The sequence below is a fragment of the Polyodon spathula genome, chromosome 13 (assembly GCF_017654505.1).
Source record: "Polyodon spathula isolate WHYD16114869_AA chromosome 13, ASM1765450v1, whole genome shotgun sequence".
NCBI classification, from domain to species: Eukaryota; Metazoa; Chordata; class Actinopteri; order Acipenseriformes; family Polyodontidae; genus Polyodon; species Polyodon spathula.
Window position 1 is genome coordinate 36,313,808 of NC_054546.1, and position 16,581 is coordinate 36,330,388.

The 16,581-nt window shown below is 35.4% G+C and overlaps 2 protein-coding genes across 3 annotated transcripts in view; both read right to left on the minus strand.

Annotated features, from left to right (window-relative positions):
- LOC121325151 (synaptic vesicle membrane protein VAT-1 homolog-like) overlaps positions 1 to 7,183 on the minus strand; it is a 33,450-nt gene extending 26,267 nt beyond the window's left edge. Inside the window, exons 1-2 of one of the 2 annotated variants that reach the window (XM_041267466.1) lie at positions 6,816 to 7,183; positions 1,279 to 1,408 (exon numbers count right to left, since the gene is read on the minus strand). In XM_041267466.1, coding sequence (XP_041123400.1) covers positions 1,279 to 1,408; positions 6,816 to 7,033 — 348 coding nt within the window. In that variant the 5' untranslated portion in view covers positions 7,034 to 7,183. The remainder of the gene's footprint in view (positions 1 to 1,278; positions 1,409 to 6,815) is intronic. The other variant, XM_041267465.1, reaches the window with a different exon arrangement.
- Positions 7,184 to 12,943: 5,760 nt separating this feature from the next.
- bola3 (bolA family member 3) lies at positions 12,944 to 15,215 on the minus strand. Its single transcript, XM_041269185.1, has 4 exons — positions 15,078 to 15,215; positions 14,230 to 14,356; positions 13,668 to 13,756; positions 12,944 to 13,498 (listed from the first exon to the last, which is right to left on the minus strand). Exons 1-4 carry the CDS (start codon positions 15,111 to 15,113, stop codon positions 13,433 to 13,435), a joined length of 318 nt encoding a protein of 105 aa, XP_041125119.1. The 5' UTR covers positions 15,114 to 15,215; the 3' UTR covers positions 12,944 to 13,432.
- Between the last annotated feature and the right edge of the window lie 1,366 nt (positions 15,216 to 16,581).

Genomic DNA, 16,581 nt, shown 5'->3' on the forward strand with positions numbered 1-16,581 from the left:
TGCTATTTCAAATTGGGGAGGAAGCTTTTATTTCTGTTAAAATCTATTGAGAGATTCACTGCAGCTTGTAAATACTTTTAAGACAAGGGATCTTCAACAAATGTTTTCTTCTGTTTCCTTGTCGGCGTATGTAAATTATCTGGGAATGCTGTCACCACAGTTTAATTTCTCATGGTTTTTGCATAATCAGGCATTCAGTATAACTGCACAGTTACGCAAATTATAGCAACAATTGGTAATGTGATAATGAACAAAGATGTGCTATGGTATGCTCAGTCTTTATTTCAAGGCTTTTACAAGAATTGTAAACAGCTGGTATAATAACACAATCTCAGGGAAAGCTACCGTAATTGAAGGACTGTAGATCAATGCTTTCAGATGAATTAATTAGTAATTTTATTAAGCTTAGTACTGTTCCTCCCTTATAATGTATGGGTTTAAGTCTGAAGCTATAGATTACCATTTTATCTCTGAGACATTTGCACATTCCAAATAGATGTAAAAAAAAATGCAAGCACAGAACCAAAAGATCTTAAAAATTAAAGGGAGATCAGTGATAGCATTAGTGCTGATAAGACAACAATTTTAAAACATTGGGTAGCACTGACAAATAAGGAATTCTGGATATGACTAAATGCCCTTCTTATGGACGTGTGATATTCAGACAGAATAAATAAAAACTTGCACCCCCCAATTAAAATGAATAAATCACAAATAATTATACCTGACTACTGTCTTGTTAGTATCAGCTCAGTACTTCAGCAATGATGCCCCTCACTATACTCAGTACTGAAACATTAGTACAGCTACACAATGGCAAGGTCCCGGGTATTACATTCTTAATTGATTATAAAGGTCCATTTTGACATAGGTATTTGTTGAATTTTCTATAATAAACCCTTCTCATTAGCAAATGACTTCAGTTTAAATATTTAAAGCAAGGTTTGAGGGAATGACTTCTATGTCACAGGATGGCTGGGCTCAAGATGAATAATCTCCATTGTATAGTACTGTATCTCTAGATAACTGCTAATGTGTGTATTTATTTTAATACTTAACAATTCTTGCACATGCAGTTCATGTTTTTAATAACCACAGATTTACTGATAACTAAACACAGCTGGTGACATGCCCAGTGTAGAATTTCAATACCAGTTACCAAAAAAAAAGGAAACAATCAATTCACACACCTTTTACTGTCAGCAATTAAACACTTGCACGGGGATTCAGACCTCCTGACTGTTACATTTAGGCTTCCATACATGGATTTTTACACACCTCAAATCCTTTAGTGTTTTCTCCTAGAGCTTCAACAATCCCAGAGCATTCAAATCCAGGAACAAGAGGAGTCCTTGGTGGGTTATCGATATTTCCTTGTCGAACCATCAAGTCTAAAAAGTTCAGGCCACTACAAGAAAACAACAAAATCAGGCTCACTCTCAAAATCAAAGAACAGGTCATGTACAGGATGTGCTCTTGTCAAATCACTGTAGTCACAAACTGGAATGCTATAATTATTGACATTTGCTCATTGGGGTTTATACAATGTAGTAAATATGTCTAGTATTTTTTGTATTTAAAATGTTAGGCACCACACTCTTTGAAAAAAAAAAGGTTATGCGTAAAATTATACGTATAGTTCATTAGTGAGTTCCCTAAAATACTTATTTTGTTTCAGTTCTATTCATGATTTTGCAGTTGCCAGCTATAATACCTTGTGTGCAGTGGGGTTCCTGTGTAAATAAACTACTGCTCATGACCAAAACAGATTATTATATTTTGGGATAGTAGAGGGTTCTGTATAGTTTCATGGAAAATGTAAATTTGTGGCAAAGTGGTTTGCAGTGCCCAGGTGTAGAGGTGTTGCAGTGCTCAAGACAATGACAAACAACAAAGTACTGGTGAAATGGAGGTTTATTTATAATCCAAAGTCTCATGACAACAGTAAAGAAATGGAGGGCCGGCAATACACAACGATGTATTAATAATAACAGACACAGTTAAGCACACACACAAAACACAGACATGGTCACAAGTCCAGAGTGAGTCCTGTAGTGCTTGTGGTGAAAAATAATTTTAATCCATGAAAAGTGGTGCAGTGTTGTCCGGGTTTGTGCTGGCCTTTAGCGACAGTACAATTAGACTTGACAAAACAAACAAAACACTCACAGTAATATTTCGCTCGTCCTTTAGCGTTTTCTTAACCGTAAACAAAGGAACAGATCACCTAGCCACGTCCCCTATTTGTACCTTCAGTCACGCCCCCTTGGTTAATGACGGCAGGCGTTTCTCCTTCAATCCGTGGTTGCCACATCACTTTCTCTCTGGGGTGATGACTTAATGTACCGCAGCTGTGCCCCCTTTCTAGATGGCCGACTTCCAGCTAACCTTGGGAATGAATTGTCAGGCCATTCAGTCCAGGGCACTCTGTTCCCTTTACACTGCTCTCAGAGGTCAGGAAGGAGATTTACAGTGGCTCTCAAAAGTATTCATACCCCTTGGACTTTTCCACATTTTATTGTGTTAATCCCACTGAGAATGCAGTATGTGGAAAGAGTTGAAAATTGCTGTTGACCAAAGGTCCCCATCCAACTTGATGGAGCTTGAGCAATTTTTCAAAGAAGAATGGGCAAAAACTGTAGTGTCCTGATGTGCAAAGCTGGTACAGACTTATCCAAATAAGACTCATGACTGTAATTGCTGCCAAAGGTGCCTCTACCAAACATTGACTCAAGGGGGTGAATACTTATGCAATCAATTATTTTCTGTTTTGTATTAGTAATTAAATTAGAACAATTTGTAGATTTTATTTTGTGTTGATCAGTGGCAAAAACTCCTAATTAAATCCATATTAATTCCATGTTGTAACACAATAAAATGTGGAAAGGTCCAAGGGGGGTGAATACTTTTGAGAGCCACTGTATCACCAAGAATCATTCTGTCTCTGTCACAGAGTGAAAATTTGAAAATCCTTTGGTCTGCCACGTACCTTAATTGTACATGGTCATGTTTTGTATCATGTCATGTCCAATAGATCCACTGCGTAAGAGTTGTGTTCAGCTATTCAGCAAGAATTACAGGAAAGCAGAGTGATCTCTGTAACTTCATAAGTGGCATGATAGTCGGTGCCTTCATTGACCAAGACATTCTCCCAGGCGTTCCTACAATGGCAATGCTGCAGAAAACTACCACCTTATAAAGCATAACTCAGGTCACAAGCATGGCAGATCAAGCAATGGGCTGGGACATGCTACAGGACTGCTACAGTGGCCCAAATTATCAACCTTCAACACTGGACAAGACTTTGCTCCCACTCATTGCCACGCTATTACAGTCTATGGAGCTGATGACACAAAAGCCACACTCTATGAACCACAGTGCTTTTTAATTTATACTGTATGTGAGGATTTTCACAGGAAAGAGAAACAGATTTTCAAGAACAGATGACTGACATCTTGTGAGCTTGTTGGCATGCCGTGGTAAAGCTGTTAGAAGCCAGTTATCTGCAACTTGATTCTCAGTCAATAAATGCTGTTGGGACTAGGAATTCTAATATTGTGTGTATGCTTGTATGTTTCCCTTGTAGATTGATAATGTATGAATTAGTTTTATCTATGGACAGATCAGGATTCAGCTTGGGTTGCATTAGAAAGAAGAACCTTGTCTTCACAGAAATGGCTCTGCATGGTATTCAGCATGTCACCAAGGAGAATGTAAACCGTGTACTTTTAAATGTAACTAAGCAGACTGTATGTGGCAAATCAGACTTTTAAATGTTCATTATAAAATGCTAGGCTAAAACTGAAAGGCAAGTATCAGACAAAAATTCAGCTAAAGCTTTTGCCAATGTAATAGATGCAATGCTTGACAACATGACTGAATTATCAAGTTGACACATTCACTCATCCATTACATTCAATGAAAAGTACAGGTAACGCAATAAGAAACCTTGTCTGAAGACACTGAAAAATAAAGATTTGTCTTCTTATAGTTTTATCTCACATTCATCATTACAAAATACATTTTTGTTAAGTATATAGCACCATGTAGACTCAGTTACAATATACATGTTTTGATGTACTTCAGGGATATATTAATAATATGGCCTTCATGCATATACACAAATGAAGCAGAATCAATACATAGGAAACGTAATCAAAACCAGCCTAAGTGATAAATAGCCACACAGCAGAGCAAAATAATTATTACTTTGTGCCATAACTATTAGCAGTGCCATTAACTTTGAGCTAATTCACCCTGATTAAATAATGAAGACAATACATTGTTTCACACTCATTTGTCTACGTTACTAAAAGGGGTTTCCACATATTTTCTTGGCTAATTCCAGTGCATGTGTTAGATTAAATATTCTGGAATTGGGTAAAAAAAAAAAAAAAAAAAAAAAATGGAAACCCCTGTGATATTTAGCACACACTTTTGAGTAAATGTCTCTCACATGATTGATTATTAAATTAAGCAAACCCGAGACTGTAATATTTATCAGCCAATCATCCTGTTGCCTTTTTGATGTCATGTTTGAATCTAGTTTGATCAGAAGTCAGTCAAGAAAAGTATTCCTCTAAATACTGCAAATATCCACTGGACTGACTAGAACACTTTTATACATTTCATTTGACCTTAGTATATGCAGTACCCAATGCTTTCCCTTAATTCTGTGTGGATGTGATACAAACAAAACATACTAAATGATATTAATCAGAAACCACACTGTAGACGACAGAAGTAAGTGGAAAACAAACTGAATACAATATAGTGCTTTCATGCAGAATCTCAGCAACCAGCAAGTGAGAAAAATGTCAAACAGATCAGTTTTAGGTCTGGATTTAAAGGCGACCTCAGGGTCACAGCATATTGAATAATGAATTTATACAGGGCTGTTCCTTTGATGGACATGCTGCAAAACCTCCCTCTATTGGACAGTAAAGGAAGTGCAGCCTCCCTCTTCTTTCAGACCTGTGTTCTAGAGCAAAGGCTACAGCGTATATGTTGAGACTCAAATATGTACAAGGATTAGACAAGAACCTAGAAACTTCTGCCATAACACTTTCAATCGGACGTAGGGCATATATTTAACATGATAAATCTGTGTTTAAATTGTTCTGAAAAAATATGTAACTGTGCATCACTGATTAATGCGTTTAATTCTTTCAGGTAGCCAGTGCTTGAAAAAAGGCTGGACTCCAAGAGTCAGCACCTTTAAAACTAGCTTGTGAAACATAAATCTCTTTATTGTCAACTGATAGAACTGAGAATTAGCCCTTTACTAGCGTCTGTAAGATATGCTGTCTTGCCTATTGTGACTGAAATTGACTTATAACAGGGAGATGCAGCTTTATTATTATTAGTTTACTCGGCAGGTGCCTTAATCCAGGGTGATTTACAGGTGTTACAGGGATATACAAGGATACAGTACAAAAACAATATTTCATATTTAAATACAGTATAATACAGCTGTGTTTCATATTACAGAAAGCATGCCAAATGTATTGTAAACGTTACAAACGTGTGATTCCTCCCATTAACTCTACTATAAAGTATACACTATTGAACAACTGCTGTACAGATTTAAGGAAGCATTTGTTAGCTGGTCTCACGAAACTGGCATCTGGGCTCATAAATCTATAACGTGCCCTACATGGGCCAACAAGACAGCACTCCGTTAGGAAAAGAATGCGACAGATTTTCATGGTTTACTGATATTTTAAGAGTGGAAATGCTGGAAGGCCAACCTTGAGCCCTTTTTTTTTTTTTGTTCTGTTTCTTCATAATAATCCCGAAATTGTATTATTAGAAATAAATTTGAGTTGTGGCGTCAATACATCATATGTATACTAACTGTCAACGAGATTAGTTTACTATACATGCCTATTTCCCGACAGAATTCAAATTGAGTAACACACACACAGACACACACGCACACGCACACGCACACGCACACACACACGCACGTTATACGCCTCGTCTACAACAGAATGCAACAAACGAGGTCAGGGTAATTCTATTTCGAAGTCGCTCTCCAAATTATATAATTAATTATGTGTATGTTTATATATATTATATATATATATATATATATATATATATATATATATATATATATATATATATATATATATATATATATATATATATATATATATATATATATATATATATATATATATATATATATATATATATATAGGTAATATATATATATATTATATAAACCGGTTCTGTTTTTCGAGGTTTTCTAAAAGCTGGTTTCTATATTTTTGGAACTTTTAATCACAACATTAAAAAAGTAAAAGTATACTAATCCATACTGTATATGTGGAGAATATAAATGTGTGTACAAATTATTCTTTTAGTTGTATTGTTACAGTACTGACCCCCAAAAAGAGTGTTATTATCATGTTTAATAATAATAATAATAATAATAATAATAATAATAATAATAATAATAATAATAATTTGTATTATAGTTGCTATTAGCATGACTAACTTCACTATTTAGTTATGCATTCGTATTTGTTGAATGCATGTATAAATTGCCATACCATATAACGGCGAAACTACATGACAGATATCCTGTGTGTGTTACAACTGTTTTATCACATTCTTCACTATTGGTAAATGCAACTATATACCCTGCAAAACTTGAAAGGGTCACTGCAGACAATGTATCAGCATGTTAACCTGTGGAGCTGTGGATAGCTCTACCAATACTAACTGTAATATTGAAGCTTTTATGTTTTGTGTTTTTTTTTTTTTGTTTGTTTGTTTGTTTTTGTAAAAAGCAAAGTGAACATTACCAGGCTTTAACTCGGATTTTGACTTCCCCCTCCAGAGGCTCCGGCATCACCTTCTTGGTTACCCTGAGCTTGTTGAGCCCCCCAAACCCAGCGAGGACCACGGCACGCATCTCCTTGGTGTCCCCTGCAGTCGTCAGCACACTTTCCTGATCCTTGCCTCCATCCTTTTCTATCATATGCTCCGTCTCCTCTGCTTTCTCTACACCTTCCTTTGCCATAGCCGTAAGTTTGGCAGACAGTAGAGGCTGAAGAACTGGTGAATTTCTCCCACTGTATTTGCTCCCCCGCACGTTCAACGTGTAGACTGTTTCAGCTCAGCTGTGAACATATGCATGCAATGGCTGCACGGATTTTTTTCTCCCCTCACACTTGCCAAGAGATAACCGTAAAACTCCAAGGAAACGTGCAGTTAAAAATAAATGCAGGTCAACCTGCTCATCAACCAGGCAACACCCATCTGCATCAATCAGTTACATCGTTTCGACACTTCACTCCACTTTACCATTTGTATTTAACTTTTTTCTCTTCAATAAAGCTGCAGTTTCTAGTTCAGGTATGTGTATACATGTGTTGGATTAAATAATAATAATAATAATAATAATAATAATAATAATAATAATAATAATAATAATGCATTTATAGTGGTTATTTATAGTTATATATCAAATTACCGTTTTTATTTACCATGTTATAAGAAGACATTTCGTATTGATTATTTTGTACTATCCTAAGCCTAGCCTCAGTCCTAACCTTATAATAATTACAAGTTATTACAATGTAACAGAGAACTTTACAAGTAATTACATCCATCTGTACTCTCTAATTCTTAGTTATTATCGAGTAAGACCCTGCTCTTTTGTAATTGCATTTATATGAAGTACTAAATGGAGAAAAGAAAACGAGTTCTAGGCATTTCAAAGTTTCATTTGCATCAAATGTTTTAAATGCAGATCGAGTCAATTTGCTCCATACTCTATCATGACACCATCATAACAGGATGCATATCATTCAAATTTGTTTACAGGCGATTGATTGAGTCAAGTTGAGCTGTTGCAGGAGGTCTAAATTATCCTTAAGAATCACGTGATCTTCTGTTATGCAAAATACTAGTCGTCTTTTCCCCAATTAAATACCTATTCGTAAACGTAATGAAAACACATGGTATTTTTAAAGAGACGGCTCATTATGTAAATCTTCAACACTTGTTGGTCCTTTGCTTGTATGTTACACTTGTATTTTAAATTTGTGAGTGTAAAATACAAACAACATATCTTAAACAGAAGAAACAGGAGACCAGTAATCATAAGGCTAATGTTTATGTGAGGTAAGAACATGTATTTGTAACATGTTTAAACTCTTGGTTTGCACTCATTTAAGGACATTTGACAAGAAAAAAAATATGCTACACAAGAGCAACAGGGACCTTGATTTTTCTTGGTAGCTCTGTGCTACTATAAAGTGCAAGATATAGGTAATATTGATTGTATGAGGCTTTCAGTTTATGATATGCGTGAAAAACAAATAGTAACAATAAAAACATCTGTTTATGCGTATGTGCAATATTGTCTTGATTATGATTCTGATATAAAGTGCTCAGGTCTCGGAAGTAGCATTGTTCATCACCGCCAGACGCCTAGGTCTTGCAGAGTGCTGAGGTGGTTTCCGTGGTAACGTCATTAACTACACAAACTGGCCTTGCATGACTACCTCAGGCCAGTAAGCTCAGAATAGAGGCGCACGCCAAAGTGCTTGTGCTAGATATGACTCAGAGTAATGACGATGCACAGACGTCAGCAGACACTTACGTTCAAAGAAGCATGAGAAGGGATGATGAAATCAGACAATCTCATTTTACACATTAGGTATGTCAAGACCGAGTAACAGTAGCTCCTTTTGCTATAGAGTAATTGCTGTTCTATAATTGATTTTAAAAACGGAATTGTAACTGAAAAAATGGGAATTGAACCTCCTCCTCACACAGAAACCACATTACCTTAGTGAGAATGTTGGAATTCAGACTAGCATTGTGTTTTTGCTGTCTGCGTGCTAGTTAGTTAATAGTTATAGTTAATAGTTTGGTAATAGTTGTGGTTCCTGCAGACTTTTTTTTTTTTTTTTTTTTTTTTTTTTTTTTTTGTCTCTCTCCAGTGTGATTCCAACAGCATAGCAAACAGAAAACATTAGCATAGTCATATTATTTACGTCTGAATAAAGGGTTTTACAGGAAAGCATGCAGGGGGAGCAATGGAAAGATCAAGGCAGATTAATTATCTGTCTGGCAGAAGACAGACTGCCTCGCCAACTGTATTTGAGATTGATAGACACAGGTCGGCTGTGCGCTAGCGTAAGTATAAAATAACGAGCAAGAAGAACTGGCTGCCCTTATCTGCATTACAGCTTCAAGTCTTTGTGGTGTTAACCCTTACAAAAATACAGGTCCAATAAATTTATTTATATAAATTAGGATGTCATGCAATATCCATAATCCAGGTTCACTTCAGCATTGATGGTAATATCTTATTTATTAATTAAAACATTGTTAATATAAATAAGGGTCATTTCATGAAAAATGTTATAGCGCAAAATTATAGCATATCCCTTGGCAAGACTTTAAATAATTTCCATTACTGGTGACAGTAACAATGGAAAAGTACATAGGTTGGTCATAATGCTGTAATAGAATCTCATAGCAAGCAAATGCCCATGCATTGGTTCATCAAAATCGATTTAAATAGTGTATATGATAGGGTTATACAGAAAAAAATGACAGTGATACAATTCAATACAATATACAATCAAACATGCTCATTTAGCGACCACCTGGTCACCAATTTAAATTTCTCCCAATGCTATTTGTGCTTTTACTGAACTGTATTAAGCCACCACCTGTCTAACGTGACCATCGACCACAATTCTCTTATCCAGCAACAGACTCAACCTTTTATTAGCACCTTTACACAGGGCTAATGTAACAGAGTGCATTTACTGTATTTGTATGTACGTTTAATTTGCATATATATATATATATATATATATATATATATATATATATATATATATATATACACACACACTTTAGTATAATTTGTACCTTCGCGTTTTATGATTTAGAATTGAGCACCTTATTTTTGTGTATGTATGTCCTTCCTTTTAAAAACGACGTGGCAGTGGGCGTGTTGTGGTTAAACTTTGCTCTCCAGACTGGGTGGTTGCCCTCGTGTGATTGGTTGATTTTTTTAAAGACGTTTGTGTCCTGACTTGCTTTTTGTTTGTTTTAAAAACTTGCCGGGAAAAGATTCCGGGCGGTTCCCCTTTGTGTTTGAGCCTCGCCCTGGGAGTCACTGGTGGAGCGGATGGCTGCACAGAAGCGACTGAGCGATTAAGAGGTAATGCCCGCGCTGAGTTGGAAAGCACACTTGTGGGAGATGACCATAGCGGTGAGATGTCTGTAGCGGACAACCTCTTTTTCTGAGGAACTCGGGTTTGAAAGCAAGCTCTAATGCCATCCCTGACTTCAAGGGCAAGCCTACTTTTTTGTTGTCACTTATGTTGAGTCACTGTTTTGTTTAGTTTATGTCTGTTTAATTTGGGAACATCGCGTCTGTGCTGGTGCTGTGTGTGTATATGCGTCTGAATACGAGAGTGAAATAAGACAATATATTCTTGATCTATGTAGGACATTTCTTATTCAACAAGACAGATGCTCGGCTTTAGTAATTTCTGTAATTCTTGTCATTTTGGTAACTTTTTTTTTTAGTATATTTTGATGTAATACAAAGCAGTTTGTTATGCGCATGTCCGGTTTAGTATATATTGTTGCTGATGATTTTCATTATTTTCTGCATCAGTCATCACCATTAACCTGTCCTTCTGCCCCTAGTGGATGTATGAATACCTCAGTCAGGTGTGTCACTTAGACAAAGTAGGGTACAGTAATCCGTCACGTATCCAACTCCCATTATACACAGCTGTAACAATTAATATACTCACACAATTGTTGTTTTGAGATTAGGCTTTTATTAGAGAGCTCCCCTAAATCCCTTGTTTAGAAAGATACGGGGTATTAATGCGTGTGAGGGTGCGTGCACACGCCGATGAATGACAGGCAGGAGATCGAGATGGAGGTTAACGTTGATTCGCTGAACAGCTCACCTGACACGGAGCACATACAACACAGTGTACGAAAACTTTGGTGGGATCTACAATCTCTGAACTGTTCTCCTCTTTTCAATAATAAACTAACGTTGCTGAAGAGCTTGAACATGGACATGTGACAGATTACTGTGTTTATTATATCCACAAGGGCAGTTCTGCATGGGGAAAGGTTAATTGTTACATTCTAATGTACCAAAAGTATTAAGAGAATTAAGTTTCTGAAAGCTTTCATGAGGACACGGGTGTTTTAAACTTTTCTTTTTGTATCATAGGGGTACACTATACACTTTAGTAAGTCACTTTAATAGTATTTGGTACTTTTTTAATATTGTGTGTGTGTGTGTGTGTGTGTATATATATATATATATATATATATATATATATATATATATATGTGTGTGTGTGTGTGTGTGTGTGTGTGTGTGTATTATATATAAACATTGTGTGTGTGTGTTTCAAACATTACATTAATCAGACTAACAGGTATTACAAACACATTCCGATTATTTTAAAATTCATTATAACAACTGCACTCTTGAGTCAGACAACTCTTAACCAAAATTTGAAACTTTTTCACTGCTGAAGATTTACCTTGCTAATAACTGGAACAAGTCTGCCGATGACCTCCACCTTGTCTGGTGGAAGACCTATTTCCTCCCTGGCTTCTCAGAGAGCTGTGTCGATTTCGTCGTGGTCCTCTGGCACACACTTACCTCTAGGAAAGCACACCTCCTCCCACTGTTTTTAGCTAAAAACTAAATTATTAGTGGATATAACTCAAAAACATATACCTTTCAGGGTGAACACAAGTCTGTTGGTCACTTTGCATTGAAGATGTGGAAAGAGCAAAGAGATTTGGCAGGGGATACTAAATGATGGTTTTTAAAGTTTTTTTTTTTCAAACCTTCTCTTCCATTTAAGTTATAGAATTATGCTATGTGGGTTGAAATGCTTCTGAAAGATGTGCTGTATGTACAGTAAAAGAATAAGGGCTAATCACCAAAAACAGTTACACTAACCTCTATTGCACACATGCCAACAGTCCCTATATGGTCGGGACAGTCCCGATTTCCTATCAAATATCCCGCGTCCCGATGCATAGGAAGAAAGTCCCGATATTTACACACAGAAAAAAACTAATTTATTCTGCAGAGTAGTTAGTGAAAACCACACGCTGTACTCTTCGTGCAGCTGACACATCTGCTTCATTGTGGCTATTACTGTCATGCTGGTCGTGTTGAGTTGAGGGGATATTTCTATTATTATGCAACTGTAAGTCTCCCTGGCTAAGGGCGTCTGTTACGAAATAAATACTATACTAATAATAATAATAATAATAATAATAATAATAATAATAATATGAGTGTTTTTTGCATATGACCCCTCCCATGTGTATGATGCGTATTCAATTTACTCAATGTTCCATAATATTTTTAGTCTCAAAAGGAACTGGGTAATCATAAGATGAGGATGACAGATGAACTGTTTAAACGCCAGCCATTATCTGTCCAAATATCATCAGTATTTTGCAGCCTATGTCATACCTGAATCAATGTTGTATGACACCCAGTCCAAACCCTATGCAGTAGAGTATAGGACACTTAACAGTTTGCACTCATAATACTGTACATGGTGTTGTTCACAGATACTGTAATATCAGGAGGAGTGGACTGAATTAGCATTAAAGCAGATATTTCCCTAAAAACAAGGCAAAGTGCACTTTGAAGTAAAGACTTTTAGCATTTTCTCCAGGATTTCTTTCAATACCGGAAAAGAAAAATTAGGATGAGCTAAGATCCAGAAAGATGATTTTACACAGCAACGAATAACAGTGACATTAAATATACTAGTACTGCTTTTGGAACCACCACTCCTCATTCCTTCCTGTATCACCATTTCCATAACTTTCTCCAAAATAACAAAACAAAGAAAAAAAAAACAATTATAGATTTATATATATTGAATATGGAAGGTGAATGTGTACATAAAGTCAACAATTGTATGGTATAAAAAAAAGACTGGATATATTTTCCAATATACAAATGTTGAGTACAGTACATTTTCATTGTAGGTTTGGTAACAGAGTACATGCTCCACAGCACAAAGTAATTGATTATATTTGAGTGCACAATTAACGTAACTGTACAGGCAGTGCATTGTGTATAATAAAATATGTATTTTAATATCCATTTTCATTGACATATTATCCTGCTGGGGGGGGGTTGCCAAAAACAAATCTATTAACTGAGACTGCCATCTAAGTGAATAGAATATTCCTGATCTGGTATTTAACATTGTTTTGTCATTGTCATGCTTCATTCTTTCTCAGTCCCCCCTGGATGAGAGTGGGTTTAAGAGGCATCTGTTTCAACTGTTATTCTGTCTTCAATTGCTTTCGACCTCCTCTGGCATATCCATTGTCCAACCAGGACATTCTCAGTCTCATAAGTCCATATTTCATCCTATTGTTTAGGAACAGCAGTAAATATTCTGAGTCCATGCATTGCTTTAATTTCCTCTTTCAATGCCTGGAGGGAAAAATAAATAAATAAATAAAAAATAAAATATACAGTAAATAGAAACCCTGACAGTTCTGTGCTTTGCTGGGTTTATAATTTCATGTGCTTTGTTGTTTTTACACACAATATCCACAGTAACTGACTTTTCAAACAAAAAACAAAAAAAGAATCACAAGACCTGGTTGACCAGCTGGTGTTGCTGTACTGTTTTTTTTCCCTTAAATTCTTCAGATTCTACATGGATTTCATACATGGATCCACAGCCCCCTAGAAAACAAACAGCTGTGCATTAAACATTATTATTATTATTATTATTATTATTATTATTATTATTATTATTATTATTATTATTATATTATTATTATTATTATCCCAACTTTCTTGTTATATACTATGCAGCCAAAAGATGAACAGCAAACTGTATTTTCTCTAACTTGAAACGGTAGGTCATTTTTACATTCATGCAACATTCAATAAAGTGGTGGAAAATATCCTCATCAGCTCATAAAATATTTATTATACAACAATAAAAAAAAAGTATGCCCAACACAATTATCTGTTGGGTACTTATTTATTTCTATTATATGTATTATTTAAAAAAAAAAAAAAAAAAAAAAAAAAACAGTATACTGTAGGAATTACGATGGGTATCTTAAAATTAATCCCCACTGGATTGCTGTAGTGTGTATTCTGAAGAGAAGCAAGATTAACAAGAACAGATAGTTTGAAATATTACTTGCCTGAAATATCTACTACTTTAAGAGATGCAGCCTGGGGGAACTTTTCTTTCAATAGCTGAGAGATTCTTACTTCTCCATCAGTACCCGAGGTCACCGATTTTTGAACCAGGCTTGTAGTTAAGAGGGTCTGGATACGGTATGCAAAACGTTGGAAAATGAACAAGCAGAAGTACGAATTTGTATTTAAAAATGCAATTCGATCTACCACTGATGATAATAATAATAATAATAATAATAATAATAATAATAATAATAGTTGCCACCAAAAGTCAGCCCTGTAGATATCAGAACACGCGTGCAGACTACGCTTACAGTATAATAATACAATTTTCTAAAATGTTTTTAAAAATGAACAATAAAAGCAGTAAGTACAGTTATCAAAAATAACGTAGTATTTAATCTCAAACTTGTACATTGTTAATACAACAAATACATTACGAGGTTTGTATCTGACCTACTTGCACGCTTATGGACCAAAACTTGTAATAATAACTGCATTAAACAAATATGCATTACATGTAGGCACACCTTAAATTATGTGTTCTATTATTATTATTATTATTATTATTATTATTATTATTATTTATTAATCCTGAGAGTCACTTTCATCGCTGTCACTTGTAGCAGTTCATTACATTCAAGCTTCTCCTCAGCTTCAATGGCAATGACAGAGACCCTGCTTTTATTTACAATATTTGCCAGCAGACCGTATTTGGAGATATGCGATTATTTAAGACCCGGCAATTATTTGAAGTTTTACGGTATACCTACCAGTGTACTACAAAAAAATGCAATCTACAAGGATTTACATTTACTGTAAATTGACTGTATTGACATGATGTACTTACTCTAGCCTTGCGAATGAGCCTGTTTATTGAATTCATTGTGAAAATACAGTGATATTGTATATTTTACTACCTGCACTGGCTAGATAAAACAGAGTAAGAACTTTCAAAACAACCATGTCCCACAATGTCACTTTCTTTTAGTCGCAGGAATACATCGTCATTAACTTTTTCCCCCTGTATCTGGCACCCTCTGTTGATTCAGAAGGAAATCGCACTCTCCTTATTTAAAGAAAAGCATTCTGCTAAATGTAATTGTATTTCTTCTCATCATAAGCAAGATACAGTGCCCAACAGTTTACAACTCTCTCAGTGAATTCAAAATTATTTATTATTTATGTATTTACGACATTAATTACAGGCTCATTGTGTGTTAATAATATAGATATGGACAGTGATCTTGACTAAATTTTAACATAATTAGGTATGGACAGCCATCAGAAACATTCATCATATACTGCATGTCAACGATTTCAATGTGGGTTATTAGTTAAATAAAAAAAAAAAAAAAATGTCCCATCCTAAATTCAGTCAATTTACTCTACCACATAGTCTCCATGTTCTTTCAAATGGAGCAGGCAAGGTGGGTCATTAGTATTGAAGTTGATGGGGGTCGTATGGAAGATGCTTAAGGTATAACAACCAAAACATTTTCTTTTTCCTCCAACAAGCAAAATAATATTCGCTGTTGATCTTTTTGTTTCCCAGACTATATTTCCTGCCACGGGGACTGAAAGCTATTGAAGATCAGATTAGTTCATTTTCAGCATTAGCATATCGAGATGAAATCACTTTCAGTTGAGAGGCTGGCAGCACTTGATCTCTCAAACTCTCACTAATGATGACCTAATGAGGGTCTAATGCACAGAACACAACCTCTTCACATAGGTAAACACAAGGGCTGCGAATAAACTATAGTATCAGGGAAATATTGGTGGTTGGTGAATTCATTTATAAACAGCACGTATACAAAAACATTGTACATAAGGTTGACTTATGTAATGTTACAGATTGGATTGTAGACTGCAAGTGGAACAGATGGCACCCCCAGTTTAAACTGGAACCTGATGAGATTGAGTTTTACAGACTACTGATTTCATGGTGCATATGGAATAAGTGAGGTCTGGTGGGGTCATTTTACCAGGAAGCGAATCTGTATAAAATCTTAAAAAATAAATTAAGTACTTGCAAAATAAAATGACAGTGTTATGGCAATATGAGGGTTTTTTTTTTTTGTTTTGTTTTTTAATGCCTTAGTTATCACACCTTAAGGAAGCAATAGAATCACCATTAGCATAATAACACATATATAGCACTTACTATATTATATTTTGGTGTTAAACAATTATTTGTTTGATCTCAAACAGCAGTGATTTATGAGAAACATTTCAAAGTGAGCGTGTTCATATGAATATGCAAATCTAAAAAGACAATGGTTTGGATTTTCACTTTGTTGAAAATGGCCCTAAGATGATTCAAGGGAAATATTCCAGTTGAATGGACATGC